The following is a 19,480-nucleotide window of genomic DNA, read 5'->3' as shown; positions in this document are numbered from 1 at the left end:
ACAAGCCTGAAGCCTGTTCTGTCTTTCCTAAAAAGATGATCAAGCATTAAAGAGGTGTTGTAGATGGGCTGGGAGCCCCCAAAGGCCATAGGACAAGATCAAATGATCTAACAAATGTGTAACTGGAATCTCAGAAGGACAAGGAAAAGTGGGCAGAAGGATATTTTGAGAGAGAATGGCCCAGCATTGGAAGCTCAGAGTCCTAACCACTGGACCACCAGGGGATTCCCTCAATTGACTTAAAAGAGAGAGAGAGAGAGAGAGAGAGAGAATGGCCCAATAATTTTCCAAAATTTAAGACACCGAATCACAGTTCCAAGAAGCTCAGAAAATACCAAACGGAATAAATATTCCCACAAATACATAGCCAGACATGTCATACTCAAAACACAGAAATTTGAAAATGAGGAGAAAATTCTTGAAGGCAGCTGAGGAGAAAAAGACACATGGCTTACAGAGGGGCAAAGACAAGAATGATCACAGACTTAATTGTGAAAAAAAAAGGATGTCTTTAAAGTGCTGATGGGAAAAGACTGTCCACCCAGAAGCTTATACCCAGTGAAAATATCATTTGAATATGGAGGAGAAATAAAGGCTTTTCCAGCAAACAAAAGCTGAGGAAATTCATGATTAGCAAGACACCCATTTTAAATACAAAGACATAGATAAGACTAAAAGGACGGGGGAAATATACCAAGAAAATAGTCATTTAAAATATACTGGGGGGCTTCCCTGGTGGCGCAGTGGTTAAGAACCCGCCTGCCAATGCAGGGGACACAGGTTCGAGCCCTGTTTCGGGAAGATCCCACACGTCACGGAGCAACTAAACCCGTGCGCCACAACTACTGAGTCCGTGTGCCACAACTACTGAAGCCCGCGCGCCTACAGCCCGTGCTCCGCAACAAGAGAAGCCACTGCAATGAGAAGCCCGCGCACTGCAACGAAGAGTAGCCCCCGCTCACCGAAACTAGAGGAAGCCCGCGCGCAGCCAAAACTAAAATAAATAAATAAATAAAATTTTAAAAGCAGACATCATAGCAAGGGACGTATATGATAAAAGGGCCAATTTACCCATCTTGAATGTGTATGCATCTCACCACATACAACCAGCAAACAATCCAACAATATACAGTCAAGACACACAAAACAAAAACTGATAAAGATGAAAGGAAAAGTGACAGATCTACAATTATACTTGGAGACTTCAAACTATGCTCTCAGCAGTTGGTGGAAAAAGTAGACAGAAAATCTGCAAAGAACTAGAAGACCTTGATAACATTATCAACCAACTTGAAATGGCATTTCTAGAACACTCCACCCAACAACAGCAGAATATACATCCTTTTCAAGTTAACATGGGACCTTCAACAAGATAGACCATATTCTTTAATCATACGCACCAAGGTAGGTCATAAAACGAACCTTAAATTTAAGAAAAGTCAAATCATCCAAAGTATGTAACAAAATTAAACTAGATATCAGTAACTATGTGAAAAAAAATCAGAAAGCTATGTGAAAAAAATCTCCAAAGATTTGGAGATTAAACCATAAACTTCTTACTAACCTATATGGAAGAGCCATGAGAAAATACTTTTTATTCAATGAAAATGAAAATTTGTGAGATGTAGCTAAAACAGTGCTTAGGAGAAAAATCATAGCATTAAATGCTTATATTATAAATTATATGAATGTACTTAATGTCATTGAGCTGTACTCCTAAAATGTTTAAAATGGTAAATTTTATGCTACATGTATTTAACTACAATTGGAAAAACCACAAGGGAGGAAAAAGTAACCTAACCGTGGGAGTGACGCCATCACCTTCGCATATTCCATTGGTTAGAGCAAGTCGCAGGCCCCTCCCACACTCAAGGGGAGGGGGTGACTCCCCAGTCTGGGCGCGGGGCAGATACGGAAGCTCTTTTCTCTGCACCGGACAGACCTTCCCAGCTCAGGACCTTTTTACCCGACCTCCAGCCCTGCACAATCTCTCCATCAGGTTTCCAGCTGGATTTCATCCTCCTACCATCGCACGACGTGACGCTCGCTCATGCCTTTCCTGTAGCCAAGAGTGCCCTCCTCTGGCCCTTGACCTTCATCCCTGTCTTTCCAGGCCCCACTCAAATGCCACCTCCCCCTGGAAACCTTCCATTACCACCAGAGGCCTTGACCTGAGGTTTGCTCAGGCATATTTCTTTCTTTGACTCTCAATTTCCCCATCTGTACAATGGATCCAATGATGTCCTCTTCGCGGCTTTGTTGTGAGGTCCCAATGCAATGTCAGATGTCTCCAAGCCAGGGTTCTGGGCATGGGACATTCCTTCCTTCTTTCCTTCCTTCCTCAGACTTTTATTGAGCACCTGCTGTATGCCAGGTCCTGTACTGAGCTCTGGGGGACATAGCACAATCAAGGCAGACCCCAGATTCTCCCAAGGGGAATTCTGGGGGGCCCTGGCCTCATCTAAGCCACACCATTGCCCGCCTGGGAGCCGGCACAAGCCTCCTCTATTTACATAGTGGGTAGTTTGCTCTTCACACAACAGCCAGAGGGAAACCAGAAGATGCAGATGTGATTGTCTCACCTCTCCCTCCTATAAAACACTCCATGGCTCCCTATTGCCTTTGGGATAGAGACCAATATCTCTACCAGGTCTACAGGGCCTGTGATGCCTGAAAGTTAGCCCCCTGCTAACTTATCCCACCCCCACTCGCTGTGAGTGGAAAGGAGCTGATATCCAGGGAAAAGAGGGTTCTAGGCAAAGGGCTCAGCCAGTGCAAAGACTCTGAGGCAGAGCCATGCCTGGCATGGTGGAAGATCAGCGAAGAGGACAGTGTGTCTGGGGCAGAGTGAGCGAGGCGGAGAGAGGGAGGAGGGGAGGGCAGGGAGGGGACGGGGCAGGCCGTGCAGGGCCTTGTGGGCCGCGGGAAGGACTTGGGCTTTTACCCCCAGGGAGGTGGGACCCTGGAGGGCTGTGGGCAGAGGAGAGGCAGGGCGTGACTCAGGTGCTCACAGGCGCCTCCTGGTGGCTGCTTCGGGGAGGACAGACGGGGGGGCGCCGGTGAGGACTGGAGCCGAGGGCCTGGATGAAGGGGACTGAGCTGGTCCAGGTGGGAGATCCTAGGGCTGCGTCAAGGGGAGGCAGAGGTGGGGGGAGAAGTGCGCAGATTTAAGATAGACTTTTGAAGGCAGAGGCGACAGGACTTCCTAATAGATTGGTTATGGGGTGAGCAAGCAAGAAGTCAAGGATAACATCAAGATATCTGTCCCCAGCACCTGGAAGGATGGAACTGCCATCTGCAGACATGGAGACGACGTGGGAGCAGCAGGGCTGGGACCAGGAACAGTTTCGACCTAATGAACATCCGGCTGGAGATGTCAGGTGGATTCATAGATCTGGCGGGCTGGGCTCCTTTGAGGCTTGGATAGGGGGGCAGACAGGCAGAGAGAGTAGGCCCTTGTTCCCGTGGGCTGGCTGAGGGCCTAGGGCTCTTTTTGGACCCTGTCCCCAGAGCCCTCTACACACCCGCACACCCACCCACTCAGGGCCCTCTGTCTGGGCCCTGGAGCTGTCCGCGACCCCCGGTGCTGAAGCTCCAGCTCCAGGCAAGAACCCGGCGCTGGACAAGTGCCTGGCAGGGAGTGCGCGCGCCAAACGCATCCCTGACTTCACCCACGAAAGCAACACTCTTTCGGTGCTATTAGTCTGAGTTGGTTTCTATGCCTCGCACATCCCAACCTGTATTGTACAGACCCCCAAAGAGACGCAGGTGTGTGTCGCTCTAAATCTATTCCAAACTCCCTACTCTATAGGAGGTCACTGCGCCTTTAAGTATCACTGACTGCGTCACTCCTGACGTCACAATCACCCAGGCTCCAAAGACAGGCCTGAGTTCAGGCTGTGGATTGGCTGATGGGCTCATGAATATGTAGATAACCTCCACCTCTACCTCGTTCTGGTAGGCTCAGGAAAGAGGGGGCGGAGAGGAGGCGGGTCTGGGGCGGGGCGATACGCTGGGGGCGTGGTCAGGGGGTGTTTGGGTGCATTTTGTTCCCGGCTGTGTCTCCTGTAACTACCTACGGCAGCGCCCGGCAAACCGCAGGCGCTCAGTAAATGCCTGTTGACGTTCGAATCCAGTAGGAGTGATGTCCGAGAGTTCACGTTTCTGATTCGGGAGATCCTGTGTTGCCTTCTCTCAATGTTATATTATAATGACAACGGCTGTTATTCGTGTGCATTAATCTTCTTGATCGTATCAACAATCCTGGATGGTGCACAGTATTTTACAGATGGGGAAACTGAGGCTTGGAAAGAGAATGAGGTTGTTCAAGGGCATGCACACCTTGAATAGCTCAGCAAAAACTAAGGACCCAGATGTGAGCATGCCGGTCTCTGTCCTCGTGGCCCTCACGTCCGTCCAGTGACACCCTGTTTGACCACCACGTGCCCTGCTTGCATCCTCTGTGTAGCTTTGAGGCCAACCAGGCTGAAGGGCTCCCTGTTCTGTCACTAGGGCCCGGGTCATTCCCAACTCTACACCTTGGCCAGTACCGTTCCCTCTGCTCGGAAGATTACCTGTGCCTCCACCCCAACCCAGCGCCTCAGAACTCCAGGGTAGGAGGGTTTCCCGGCGTGGGAAACCGCACGTGCAATGGCCTGGCAGCTGGACCACATTCAATGTGGAGAGAGGAGGGGGCAGTAGGGAGGTGGGGCTGATCCCACAGGCTTTAAGGGACGGGCTAAGAAATTTGGGAAAGGTAGCTTTTATGTCCCAGGAGAGAGCCCAGGGATCTCCTCACCACCTCATCCGGCCCCCAGCGCGCGCGCGGCACACGTTGGGTGCTCAATATATGCTTGTGGCATTTCAAGTGAAGGCTCCAGTACTACTGAACGAAGGCGTGAGTCTCTGCTGTCCCCTGCTGGTGGCCAGCAGCGAAGCCTCTGGAAAGTGAATTTTCCGCGGGATTGATTTATTTTGACACTTCTGTAGTGCTTACTCTGGGCTTTGTAAATATTAACTCGTTCATCCCCACAACAGCCCTCAGAAGCGTGCCCGATTAGACTCATTTTCCAGAGGTGGGGGGGACTGAGCTGAAGAGAGATCGGCCACTGGTCTCATAAATGTCATAACTGGGATTCAAACCCTGGGCAGTCTCCAGACTTAAGCTCAAGCTTCCAGACTTAAGCACTATGAGTTTAGGACATTTAGCGAGCAGATACTATGTGCTTGGCTCTAGGGAATAGAAGAGTAAATAAAATAGGACAGGCACCGATGACCTGCTATTTTAGTTACTGTAGCTTTATAATGGGTCTTACTGTTGTATAGGGTAGTGTGGCGCAGAGGTCCAGTGGGCAGGCTCTGCAGCCAGCCACCCAACCTCTCTGTATTTCCATTATCTATCTGTGAACTAGATCCGACCACCTGGGGTTGCTGCGGTGATTAAATGAGTTAATCCTAATAACTAAAGCACTGGGAACAGTGCCTGGCACATAGTATATGCTCAATAAACAGTCATTCATTTTGGTACATTCCAGCCTTGCTTCGCTTACAATTCAATTATGCACATGAACTTGAGAATAGGTTTATCCACTTCCAAGGAAACTATTGCAAGGATCTGAACTATGATGATGTTCAAGGTTCATCAGGGAGAGAACTGATCCTTTAAGATCGTGAGTTGCCCTGGGTACCTCCGTCATCCACTTCACCACTTGTCTGTTTTTTGGTTTTTTGTTTGTTGGTTGTTTTTTTAAAAAATGTATATCAGTAAAATGTTACCGTTTTCTCTCTGCAGATTTTTCTGAGGTTTATTCCATGTACTTTGTAGTTTCTGTCGTTGTAGTTGATGAGGTTTTGCTGATGTGTTAGTTACCATTGCTGCATGATGAATTACCTTAAAACTTTGTGGCTTAAAACATTTATTATCTCAGTTTCAGAAATCTGGGGTGCTCAGCTGGGTCCTCTGCTTCAGGGTCTCCCACAGGCTGCAATTAAGGTGTTGTGCTGGGCTGGGGTCTCATCTGAAGGCTCGACTGAGGCAGTATCTGCTTCCAAGCCTATGTGGTTGCTGGTAGACTTCAGTTCCTCGCTGGCTGTTGGCTGGAGGCTGCCCCACCCCATTCCTTGCTCTGAGGGTCTCTCCGAAGGGCAGTGGAGCAGTTGAGTTACATGTAGGTACTTTCCCCCAAATAACTCTCACACCTGTCTTTCCCATTCTTTCATCTTTAAAAAAAAGTATTTAAACCTAATTATTAATTTCCTGAAAAATAAATATATTCACCTTGTAAAGATTGCAGCTGAGGTTCAACTCTGCTTAATCTTGGCCTCTAATTCTTCACTCCCCCCAAAGCCACCCCGTCGTCATTTTGGTGAATACACTTCTAGCCTTTTCTTTTTTTAAAATAAATTTATTTATTTACTTATTTAGTTTTGGCTGAATTAGGTCTTCATTGCTGTGTGCAGGCTTTCTCTAGTTGAGGCGAGCAGGGGCTACGCTTTGTTGTGGTGCGTGGGCTTCTCATTGCAGTGGCTTCTCTTGTTGTGGAGCACAGGCTCTAGGCACACGGGCTTCAGTAGTTGTGGCACATGGGCTCAGTAGTTATGGCACACGGGCTTATTTGTTCTGTGGCATGTGGGATCTTCCCGGACCAGGGCTTGAACCCGTTTCCCCTGCATTGGCACACGGATTCTTAACAACTGCACCACCAGGGAAGTCCACGTCTAGCCTTTCCTTCTCATTCTTTTTTTTTTTTTTAAGATTTTTTTTTTGATGTGGACCATTTTTAAAGTCTTTATTGAAATGGCTACAATATTGCTTCTGTTTTATGCTTTGGTTCCCTGCCCATGAGGGATGTGGGATCTCAGCTCCCTCACCAGGGATTAAACCCGCACGCCCTTCATTGGAAGGCGAAGTCTCAACCACTGGACCACCAGGGAAGTCCCATCTTCTCATTCTTACAATCATATACACGTCCTCAGAGAGAATGTTTTAAATATATATATTCTTCTTTCTCTCTCTCTAGCTCTCTCACCACCACCACCACCCCCACATTGGATCACACTCTCTCTGGAGGAAGCCAGCTGCCATGTCATGAGCAGCCCTATGGCGAGGTCCACGTGGTGAGGAACTGAGGCCTCCGGCCAACAGCCATGGGAGGGAACCAGCTTGGAAGCAGCTCCTCCAGCCCCAGTCGAGCCTTCAGATGAGGCAGCCCTGGCTGATGTCTTGACTGTGACCTCCTGAGGGACCCTGAGCCAGAACCCCTCAGCTAATTTACTCCTGGATTCCTGACCCATAGAAACTGGGTGAAATAATAGATGTGTAGTGTTTTAAGCAGCTAAATTTCGGGGTGGGGGGGTTAATTTGTTATGCAGCAACAGCTAACTGATATGCCCTGGGTGTCACTTAGCCTATTCCCCCTGGATGAACACCTACATGACAGCCAGGGCTCAGCCATCCCAAGCACAACCCTATTCTTCTCAGGTAGAATCTCTGTTTTGCATGGGTACACATTCTAAATGTTTAATGACTCTGAGTTAAATTTATTTATGTACTTTTTTTTTTTTTCGTGTGCTGCAAGGCTTGAGGGATCTTAGTTCCCCAACCAGGGATCAAACCCGGGCCCCAGCAGTGAAAGCGCCGAGTCCTAACCACTGGACCGCCAGGGAATTCCCTGACTTTGAGTTAAATTTAAAAGCTTAAATTGGGCTATCGCAAATAACAACTTGAATAACAATACATTCAAATTGAAGCCACCACACAGGACAGGGAATTGGGATAGTATAGTGGTTAAGAGACCAGCCTGAGAGCCTGGGTTCAATTACTGCTGTGCAGCCTCGGGGAGGTCACTTAACCTCTCTGGGCTTCAGTTTACTGGCTCATAAAGTGGGGCCATTAATAGGACATACCTCACAAGGCTGTGGCAGGTTGAGTTATGTCGTGTAAAATGTTGAGGCTAGTGTTGTCCGAGAGAACTTCCCAAGTGATGGATGTGTGACTCTTGAGCCCTTGAAATGTGGCTTAGTGTGACTGAGGAAGTGAAGTAATAATTTGATAAATGGATTGAAATGTAAATAGCCACAGGTGGCTAGTAGCTACTATATTGGATGACACAGGCTTGAAACAATGCTTGGCAAATAGTAAGTGCTTAATAAATGCTTGGTAGGAATATTATTCTGCCCATGTTCTCCAGAGTGCCAATTTACACCCCACCAGCAGCACAGAGGTCACCCAGGTATCCTCCTAACACCCCAACCTGATCACACCCCTCCCTTGCTCAAAATCCTCTGTAGCTCCGAACTGACATCAAGATAATGTCCCAGGGACTTCCCTGGCGGTCCAGTGGTTAGGACTCCACGCTTCCACTGCAGGGGGCACGGGTTCGATCCTTGGCCAGGGAACTAAGATCCCGCATGCCACGTGGCACGGCCAAATAAAATAAAATAAAATAAAAATTCTCCCAGATTTGCTGGTCTCATTGTGATTACAACTTTTAGCGTACTTGAGAATTACTTTTTCTTGTGGGGATAGGGTACTTTTGATTTTTTGTCCAAAAGTACTTTCTCCTTGATTGAAACCTTGGGTGGGCGGGGACAAGGTCCGGCACACAGAAGGTGCTCAGTCGCAAAAGAACCTCTGTAACCCAGCCCCTGTCATCTCTGCATCCATCTCTTCACCCAGTGCTGTGGTCTCAGCCAATGATCCAATGACCACAACATGCCAAGCCTCTGAGCCTTTGCCCAGGCTGTTCCTTCCACCTGGAAAACCCTTCCAGGTGGACTCAGACTCACCTTTCCAGCTCCCACTCCAGATGGGCCTCGTTCTCTCTGCTGGAGCTGGAGCAAAGCACTTCCTGTCTCTGAGCCTCAGTCTCCTCAACTGTAAAATGGGATGAGTCCTTGGTAAGATTAAAAGACATCGTTTCTGCAAAGCCCCTGGCAGGATATTAAGTAGCTCATTAAATCGAGTGGTTAGTACCCCTCCCATGAATTTGGAAAGGCTCAGCTTTGGTGTGGCCATCCCCCCTACTCACACCCCTACTCCAGGATTTTACCCTGGAGCCCACGGTTCCCCATCCCAGCTCTCAGGAATTTTTTTCTTTAGGACCTTTGAGGCTTTCACTGGGGTGGGGCAGGGGCCTCAAACTGCTTTGTTTTTTCAGCCAAAGCCACATCATCTCTTAGATCTTATCTCCTCCAGGTCTCACCTCTTTGGTACATTTCTGGGTCCTTGACTGTGTCAGGTCCAATGCGGGGATTTCTCCCTCAACATTCCAACTCAAATCTATTGTGTAACAAGTATTGGTGAGGATGCGCAGAAACAGGAACTCTCACGTGTTGCTGGTGGGAACACAGTTACCAGGACCCAGCAATTCCACTCCTAGGTATGTACCTGAGAGAACTGAAACGGATGTTCAGACAGAAACATGCACACGAATAATTACAGCAGCATGATTCACAATGGCCAAAAGGTGGAACCAAGGGCCCACACACTGGAACATCACTCAGCCATGAAAAGGAGAGAAGCCCTGACAGTCGCTACAACGTGGATGGACCCTGAGAACACGATGCTCAGTGAGAGAAGCCAGATACAGAAGGACACACAGGGTGTGATTCCACCGATGGGAAACGTCCAGAACAGGCCAATCTGCAGAGACAGAGAGTGGATTCATGGTTGTCAGGGGCTGGCGGAGGGGAACGGGGCGGGGGTGACTGCTCATGGGGACGGAGCTTCTTTTTGAGGTGATGAAAACCTTCTGGAACTAGATAGGGGTGATGGTTGCACAACCTTGTGAATGTACTTAATACACTGAATTGTACACTTCGAAATGGTAAAAATGGTGAAATTTATGTTGCATGAATTTTTACCCCAATTGCAAAAATGTGTAATGAATAGTGAGTGTCCTTGAGGGCAGAGCCCAGAACCATCTGGTCACTGCTGCGTCCCTGGTGGCCAGCACAGGGTCAGGCACTCAGTAGCCGTTCAATAAACGTTTGTTGAATGAATGAATGAATGTGTGAATCAACAAACACAGGTACCGGCTCTTCTTGAGAAAGAACACTCCATTTCTTCAATGTCTGGATGAATCCGTCTGAATCCCGGCCATGGGAATGTCAGACCCTTTTCCTCCCGCACCCCTTCACTCTAAATCCGATTTATCTCTAGCCCAGGCACCCGATCCGGTCAGATGTACTTCGTCTTTTTCGACAAGAGAGGGCAAATGAGGGAGGACCCAGTCCTTTAGCAAGTAAAATTTTTATTAAATAAACTTTCAGTTTCTCCAGACCAAAGAGAGGCGTTTTGGACATGAAGATGAAGTCTGCAGCTTCTCACCTGAAACACGCCACAGTGACAGGGACCTCGAGATTCAAACCAAGTCAACCCAAAGTTCCCTCCAAGTCTTTTTCTCCTCTTTCTTTCTCTCTCTGTGTGCGTGTGTGTGTGGCGCGGTTTGTCTCCAAAAGTCGGTTTGCAAGTTGAAACTTCATGAAATTACTTGTAGCAGAAATAAAGTACATCGTACAAATCACGTAGGTCTTTGATGTGGAGTATAAAAATGGTATTTACAGCCGGTAAACATGGACCAGAGGACACACGCCACTGCACGCCAGCACGCACTCCTAAGCAGGCCTGGCGGGGGCTAGGCGGGACAGACACGGCCGAGGCCCCGCCACCCCTGAGCACACGCGCACGCACACGCAGACGCACAGGACACAGGCGCACTAGACAGGGTCTCGGAACAATTATCAAACTCTGGAATACCGAAACAGGTTGGTCAGAAGATATTTTTTCTTTTTCTTTTTTTTTTCTTTTTTCTTTTTTTTTTGCTATTTCTTTTTTCTTTTTTTTTTTTTCTGGGTCGGTCAACACATTTTGGTAGAAACAAAAGGGAATGCTTTGTTTTTCTTTTCAAAAAAATTTTTTTTCTTGAGTTTATGAAGTTCACTGGTGCCTCGTCTGGCGCGAGGCCCCACCGGATGTCCAAAAAACAAAAAACAAAAACAAAAAAAACCCGAACTTGACTCTGTGCTTCAAGGGGGGTTTTCACGGTTTGGGTAGCTATACAGAGGCACCCCACAGGATTTCCCTCCCCACCCCAACTAGGAAACAAAAATTCACTGTCGTTTGATTTTTCCCCCCATTTCTTTTCTTCTTTGTACCTGCTCAGAAAGATTAAAAAAACAAAAAAAACTTTGTAGAGGTATCTCCGGTGAAGGGATGCTGAGCCCGTGCAAGCTGGGCTTGTCCAGTGCACGTGGCGATCTTGGTCATGAGATTGTGAATTCCAGGCTGGTGATCCAAAGGCAGGGAGGGTGGCCGCCTACCCTTGGGAAGGGGCTCCAGGGGTGGGGGGCTCCCCCGACCCTGTCTGTCCCCGACGGAAAGCTAAGGGCTATTGGTCACATGAGTAAGGCTATGACTGGGGAGGGGAGAGGGCGGGAGAGGGCGGGAGAGGCCAAGGGGTCTGTTTTGTGCCTACAACTGGGGAAGGCAGGGCCCTGGAACGAAGGGGATGGGGGTTCCAGAAGCTGCAGCTAGGACCAGGGACACTGAAGCCGGCTGAGCCCACAGGCTCGCGAGAATCGTCGATGGCGGGGGGAGGGGGGTGTCAAAAGTCCTGGAGGTATATCGCGTTGGCTGATGATTCCCAGTGCTTGGCCGGCGCCCTGGTCTGACATGACAGCGGGAGGTGGGGGACACTGGGCTGCCCCGCCAGCCTCAGCCCTTCTGAGCGTCCCTGCTGAGTGACCGGCCCAGGGTCACCTTCTCTTGGATGGAAGGAAGTCGGAAAAGTTTGGTCCCTTGATCTATACTCAAAAAATATATATACTGTCTATAGCTCTATATATATATGCATATATATATATAGGAAAAGTTGCGATTTCATTTGGGGAAGCCACAAAGGTTGTGTGTGTGGGAGGAAGGTGGGAGCGAGGAAATCTCCCAGGAGGGGGCAGTGAACCCCTTGGCCCCCAACTCAGGAGTCCCCCGCAGACCATGAAGCCCCCTCCCCATTCCATGTGGCCTTGGGCAGCGTTTCACATTATGGGGAGGGGGTCAGGGGGGAAGGGGGGGGCTGGTGTCCAAACTCAGTTGTAATTTACGTAAAAGTCCTGGATCGGTTGGAAGTGGGAAGGCCCCTCACCTGGCGGAGAAGGGAGGGGCGTTAGGGCGCGGCGCTGGGAGCGGGAGAGTCACGTCGGCCGACGACATCACCTCCCACCCACCCCCTGCCCTGGCCAGGCTAGGGTCTGGGAACCAAGGGCCCCACCTTTGCAGAAAGAGTCCATTTCGGGGTCTGGAGGCTGACACACCCGGCTTGGAAGGGACCGAGGGTCGCCAAGCCCGTGTCCTCATCCGGCCACTGGGGACAAACATTTCTTTCTGCCTCCTCTTCCCAGCTCCCTGCCCCTGAAGCTCCACGAAGCGGTTCCCCGCCCCCATTTCTGTTCATTCGTGGTGCTGGAAACAGTGTCTGGCGCACAGTAGGTGCTTAGTGAGGATTTGCTGTCAGCATGTTCAAAGCACGCCGATATCCTGTTGTTGGCTTCTGGTGGCGGATTTCCGCGAGCGCGCCCCCGACGACCCACGACCCGGTGACTGAACACCCTCGAATCTGTGGGTGCTGCCCCGGCAGGGTCTGGGAACGGCCCCTCACTGAGCACCTGCTTCGCACCAGACCCCAGAGGAGCCTCTGGGATGATGATGGTGACGGCGGTTAAGAGGAAAATATCAAAACGACTTCTCCAGAGCTTTCCAGGTGGCTGGTCCTGGGCTCAGCCGGGAAAACACCGAGTGCCCTGTGACTCCGCCCCACGACCCCTGGAGGAGGCCACAGGCACGGGCCCATTTCACAGATGAGGCTTGCCAAGGCTTGGGCTCACTTATAAGTTTCCCCATTGGCCCCTGAGGCTCACGGCTCATTCCCCAAAGAAGCGATGAGTTGACAGAGGTGTTCACTCTGATGGCACAAACACTCTTGGGGATTTGCTCATTTGTTCGAGGGGATTTCCGACACACACCCCCCGCCGCATGCTGTCGGGTGGGGCAAATATTCCACTCTCCCATCAACCCACTGGGTATGAATTATGCCAAATGAAGAGCTCCCAGAGGGGCCCAGCTGAGAGAACAGATTCTTAGGACAGGACAGCAACACCTCCCCAGAGCCCGCCCCCACCCCAGACCAAGCCCCATCTCTCAGGTGAACTTTTTTTTTCATCCTTCAAAGCCTTCTCCAGGAAGGATTCCCTAACTACCCTCCCCAACCCCATCCTACTGCTCTGGTTCCAGCCCTGACCACGGGGGTGGGGGGTGGGGGGGATTGGGGGTGTCTTCGTCCAGCTCTGTCCCCGTCAACCAAACCTGGGGGCTCCTTGTAGCCTCTTGCAGCATCCCCCCAGCCTCGGGAGGGTTTGGAGAATGAGGAGGGGGTGCGGACAAGACCGGGGTGGGGGCGGGAGCAGGGGCGGGGCCGCCTGGCGGCTCACCTGGGCCAAGCCCGCAGCCTCGGGGCGCTGTGGGCCGGTCAGTAGGGGTGTCCCGGATCTTTGGGCCGCTTCAGCTGCACTTTGAGCCTCTTCATGCCGATCTGAAAGCCGTTCATGGCCTGGATGGCGGTCTGCGCGCTGGCCGGGTTGTCAAAGCTCACGAAGCCTGCGGAGACCGGGGTGGACCCACGATGGAGGGCAACGCGGGCGTCCTCTGCTCGCTCCAGCGCTGCAGCCCTGGCTGCCCGGCTCGCGGGGTCCTGGGGGCGGGGGTGTACGCTCGCAGGGGCAGACGGCCCAGGGAGGTGGGAGGGCTTCGCAGAGCACACACAGCAGCCCTGGCCTGGTTCTGACACGCGCTGGGCTTGCGCGCCTGCGGGACGGGGCGCTCACTCCTTACCTGGGGCCTGCTCTGCTGAGACTTCCCAACTGACGTTGGGGACAGGCTGGGTCTCTGGGGGCCCCGGGAGGGCCATGTTCTCCCTCCCCAGACCCCATGCCTGCCTCCTTCGAGGCTCTGGATGCCCACCCTGTGCCTCCTCTGAGATCTCTTTCCATCTGGGGTCTTGTCTGCCCATGTGACTGTGTCTGTCTGTCTGTCCTTGTCTCTCTGTCTCTCTGTGTCTTTGTGTGTGTGTGTGTGTGTGTGTGTGTGTGTGTGTGTGTGTCTTTGTGTTTCTTCTCTCTGTTCCTCCATTTCTGTCTCTTCTCTTTTGGTCTCTGTCTCTCTTTCCAGTCCCATTTCTCTGTTTCTCTCTGTCTTTGTGTGTGTGTGTGTGTGTGTGTGTGTGTGTATCTTTGTGTTTCTTCTCTCTGTTCCTCCCTTTCTGTCTCTTCTCTTTTGGTCTCTCTCTTTCCAGTCCCAGACCCCCCCTCACCCTGGGCCATCAGAAACACTCCAGCATCCCCCCACCCCTGCCTTAAGCTTCCACCAGCATGACACCCTCCACCTGGCCCTACTCCTGCCCCTCACATGTTGGTCCTCACAGACTTCCTGGGGGACTGTGCAGAGACCACAGGGGCTGGGGAGGTCCTCCAGGGGGAGAGGACTGCATGTGCGGGCATTTGGGGGTGGGATACCTGAGCTCCATGGGAGAGGCTGGGTGGGAGGTCATGCAGAGAGATGGTGGGGTCAGGGCTGAGGGGTCTGGCTGAGGCCCACGGGGAACCATAGGGGAATCTGGAGCTGGGGTGGGTGGATGTCTTCACACCACCCACACCTCCCATTACATAGAGGAGGAAACTGAGGCTCAGAGAAGGCATGTGACCCCCTGACTGCTGAATGTGACAGAGTAGGTTTTCCTCCAGAAATTTCCTTCTTCTTCCTGGAAGCAGGATGTAGAGGAGAGAGCCTGGGCACTGGAGGCGGGGGGGTGTCCCTAACTTGCTGTGTGACCTCAAGCATGTCGCTTGACCATTCTGTGCCTCTCTTTCCTCCCCATGTAAATTGGGATAATTCTTCCCTTTTATGGTTGGATAACGAGTATATACAGGAGGTGCTTAATAAATAGTCAAAAGTCGACCCTTCCAAGAGGACAGGGTGGGTTCAGAGCCCAGATTTTGGAGTCAAACAGACTGGTTCTAACCTAGGTTCTGCCTCTTTGCTGCCGTGTGACTTTGGACAAGTTACGTGCCTCTCTGAGCCTTAATGTCCTCTGTTTCTGGGGACAAGGAAGTTCTCCCCACAGCCCACAAGGCCCTGCACGACCTGCCCCGTCCCCTCCCTGCCCTCCCCCCTCCCTCTCTCCCCCTCGCTCACTCTGCTCCAGCCACACGGGCCTCCTCGCTGTTGCTCCAACATGCCAGGCACTGTCCTGCCCCAGGGCCTTTGCACACGCGGTTCCCTCTGCCTAGAACACTCTTCTCCAGGACACCCCATGGCTGGCTCCTCATCATTCAGGTCTCAGTTGAAGTGTTGCCTCCTCCTTATCAGTCTGTATTTTCTCACCAGTTTTATTTTTGTCTATACCATTTATAACTCCCTGGCCTATATCCTATATTTGTTAATTTCCATCTCCTCCCCCTAGACCTGTGCTTTCCAATTTGGTCGGCAGCCACCGGCCATGGGTGGTTATTTCAACTGAAATTCATTAAAATTAAGTAAAATAAAAAATTCAGTCCTTTGGTCACACTGGCCACATTTCAAGCACTCAGCAGCCACATGGGGTGGTCGGCTCAGACAGCAGAGATGTAGAGCATTTCTGTCATCGGAGAAAGTTCTACAGGCAGAGTGGCAAGACTGTGAGCTTTCAGAGGGCAGGGATTTTTGTTGGCTTCTTGCACTGCTGTGTGCCAGGCACAATGCTGAGCGGTGGCACACAGTAGGTGTACCGTATGTCTATTTTGTTGATGAATAAATGAACAAGGGAGTCTTAGAAATGCTGCATGGTGAGTGCTTGGCACACAGTAGGTGCTTAATAAGTGTTTACTTTGATTATAAATGTGATTCTTTTTTTTTTCTTTTCTTTTTTGGCCACACTGCTCGGCTTATGGGATCTTAATTCCCCCACCAGGGATTGAATCCGGCCCTTGGCAGTGAGAGTATGGAGTCCTAACCACTGGACCTCCAGGGATTCTTTTGGACCAGACCTGTCTCATGGCTGACCTCACCCTCCCAACCCCCATTCCAGGGCGAGGGGCGCGTGGGACGGGGCTGGCAAGCAGGAGGGGGCACCCGCAGCAGGGACTCACCAAAACATTTGCTCTGGTTGGTGGCCCGATCCATAAACACCTTGGAGGAGATGATATTGCCGAAGGGCAGGAACATCTGCGTCAGCTCCGTGTCTCCAAACTCCTGGGGGAGGTGGTAGATAAACAGGTTACAGCCTTCGGGACCTGTAGGTGGGGGAGAGAAAGACATAAAGCCCCCAAGGAGAGGAGGCGGACCCCCGGGGGAGGGGCACGGGTCCGGAGCCCACATCTGACATCTCCAGCTGTTGGGAGAGGGGTGCCCCGTGACACTCAGAAAGAAGAGGCGTGGAAGTGGCAGGAAGGGGAGGCCGGGAGCCCTAATCCCTTGTCTATAAAATCCCACACTCAGACACTCCAAACCTCTAACGATCCTCAGGCCCCAGAGAACTTATAAAATTCGTATGATCCCTACTCTCCACACCGAGATAAATTCTTCCATCCCAGACCCCAGATAATCCAAAAATCCCATACAACCCCAACCCCGGAAAATCCCTAAGCCTCCAACTCCTGGTCATTTATAGAAATCAGATCAACTGGGCGTAGGGTATACGGACACTCTGTACTGTCTTTGCAATAACTCCATAATTCTAAAACTGGTTTTAAAATGAAATATGCCTTTTTGAAAGTCTGATGATCACAGAATAAAATCAGACTAGTAATTGCCTGGTCCTAAACCCCAAATATCCAGATATTTTTCAAAACCTTGGACAACCCTCCAAACCTTGGATAATTTTCAAAACCTTGGATAATTTCAAAAATGATGCAAAGATAAAATCAAGTAAAATAGAGATTATTCTCTAGTCCCGAACCCCAGATATCCTGAAACCGCCGGTAATTTTTAAATGATATGCTATATCAACCAGAAATAATTTTTTAAAGCACAGCTAACCCTCAGAGTCATCCTCTCCCCCAGTAATCCCCAGTCATGGCTCATATAAGAACCATAAATAATAATAGCATTTTAAAACCTTGATTATCCAAAGTCATCAACAGTCCTCAAACCTGCCTCTAATCCAAAACCTACAGACAACCTTCTCCCAGGTCCCCCCACAAAAAGGTAGCCCTCAAACCACCGAGAATCCCCCCACCCTCACAATGAATATTCCCCACCCCAGAAAATACAAAATCCAAGATTACACATTCACATCCACATCCACCCTTATCTTCCTGATAGGGACCACAGTTCTGCTAACATGCTTCTGGTTGCTGTCGTTGTTGTTGTTTGTTTTTGTTTGTTTGGCCGTGCCCCAAGACTTGTGGGATCTTAGTTCCTCGACCAGGGATTGAACCTAGGGCCACGGCGGTGAAAGCACCGAATCCTAACCACTGGACCTCCAGGGAATTCCCTAACATGCTTGTTTTTAAAATGCAAGTGTGTTCCCATACAACTGATATGTTATGGAACAGTTTTGAGCAAACAAGAATTTTGTGTTTGTCTGTGTGCCATCTCATCTCCAAGAAACACTAGGTGAATGCAGAAAACCACACGCAGCTGCACCGAACCTCATAAGAAAGCAAAATGTGCGCGCGCACGCACACGCGCACACACACACACACACACACACACACACACACACACACACACACAGCTTCAACATCCAACTTTCTCATTTCTCCAAGTATGTTATGAGCAGGGCCCATCCCCGTCTGGGGTTCCGACTCTCCGTCTGATTTCAGACAAGCCTTTCCATCACTTCAAGGTAACTCACATGCTGCAACCCCTCGGATGCCACTTCCCCCTGCAAACTTGCGGTCTTTTCCAAGATAAAGTACCAAATTTATTGTACTCTTCGGGTATCTCTAAACTATCTAACACGCATAAAACTGTGCTACTGTTTTCATTAGCATCTTATCTCTTTTCTTTTTTGGCACCTCACAGCCAACATTTCTGAATGGTGTACCACGACCCCATTTCCCCCACGAGCCTTGTAGTTGGTATCGTGAGGTTCTGCAAACTCAGGTGACTTTCCAGAAAGCATACATCCTGTTACAGCAGCACGGACTGCATCGGGACCAGCTTTTCTCCACTGCACCCTGCCAGTGTTCCCCTTCCTGCAGGCCCAGGGCAAGGGAGAAATTGAACCGAGCCTCACAGAAATCACTCTGCGGGCCAGGACACCCGCAAGCTTCCCAGGTCGTGGGGCGATTTGGGGCTTTTCTGGTTGGTTGCCTCTCCCCAGCCCCCGCCCCCGCCCCCACCCCCACTAGATGGATGAAGGAGAGGAAGGGCCTCCCTGGCTGAGTGCCCACCATGTGTCAGGAACCGCCGCTGCTTACTCCATAGCAAGGGGAGTAAGGTGGTCGCCTGAGTGGCAGATGAGGAAACTGAGGCCCGGAGCAGTGAGGTGCCTTCCTTATGACGCTCACAAGTCAGAACTGGGTGGATTTGAATCCCGGTCCTCCGACTCCAGAATCTAACTCCTCGCCCCCTTGACTTTACTGAGGAAGCCTCATTTGCCCCGAGATACCTCACCATGCCACCCCTTAAATTCTCTCAAAAAAATTTCAGAGAATCATCCCGTTCTGGGTCACTGCTATCCCTACTGGGTCGGGACTAGCCCCATTCCCACTTTCCGGAGGAGGAGACTGAGGCTCAGAGAGGAAGAGTCAGTCGCCCCCTCAAACACCCATGGGCTACGCCGGGGCTTGAACCCAGGTCTGTCCGGACCCCAGGCCGAGCGGTTCCCCGAGGCCAGGCCGAGCCGGGGGTCCTGGAGGTGGAGGGGGGCGGTCAAAGGGCGGGGCTGGCGCCCAGGGGAGGTCGCGGCCCCCTCACCTTCTCGCTGCTGCTGCTGCAGGAGGGGCGGCGGCTGGGGGACGCTGTGCGCGATGGGCGTGATGGCCGCGGTGGGGTACATGGCTGCAGAAACCGGGAGCGAGACACAGGGCGGAGCGGGCGTGAGGCCGGTGGGCAGCCGGTGCGCGTGGGGGCGGGGCTAAGACGTGAGGGGCGGGGTCACAGCTGAGGGTGGGGCCAAGACCGGGTCTAGGGAAGGCGGAGGGGTGTGGTCACATGGGAGAGACGGTCTGAGGGCAAGGCCAAGGACCCGTCTAGGGAAGAAGGAGGCCGCGTGGTCATTCGAGGACGGGTCTGGGAGGGGCGTGGTCGCATTGGAGGGAGGGGCCAAGGCAACAGGGAAGAGCATAGTGGGCGTGGCCTGGCTGAGGGCGGGGCCAAGGCAGCCTTTAGAAGACAAGCCAGAGATCCGAGCGAGGCCCTGGCAGAGGCGGGGTCAGTCTGGGCAGGACATGAGGGGCGGTACCAAAGGCAGGTTATGAGGGGCAGGGCCAAATGTTGAAGAAA

At 51.3% G+C, this 19,480-nt stretch overlaps 1 protein-coding gene across 1 annotated transcript in view; it reads right to left on the bottom strand.

The window, feature by feature from the left end:
* Positions 1-10,857: 10,857 nt before the first annotated feature.
* CELF5 (CUGBP Elav-like family member 5) overlaps positions 10,858-19,480 on the bottom strand; it is a 49,084-nt gene continuing 40,461 nt past the window's right edge. The window contains exons 10-13 of the mRNA XM_060146737.1: positions 18,953-19,036; positions 16,177-16,320; positions 13,486-13,651; positions 10,858-12,143 (exon numbers count right to left, since the gene is read on the bottom strand). Coding sequence (XP_060002720.1) covers positions 13,524-13,651; positions 16,177-16,320; positions 18,953-19,036 — 356 coding nt within the window. The 3' untranslated portion in view covers positions 10,858-12,143; positions 13,486-13,523. The remainder of the gene's footprint in view (positions 12,144-13,485; positions 13,652-16,176; positions 16,321-18,952; positions 19,037-19,480) is intronic.

The sequence above is a fragment of the Lagenorhynchus albirostris genome, chromosome 3, assembly GCF_949774975.1.
Source record: "Lagenorhynchus albirostris chromosome 3, mLagAlb1.1, whole genome shotgun sequence".
NCBI classification, from domain to species: Eukaryota; Metazoa; Chordata; class Mammalia; order Artiodactyla; family Delphinidae; genus Lagenorhynchus; species Lagenorhynchus albirostris.
This window is presented reverse-complemented; position numbering and strand designations above follow the sequence as displayed.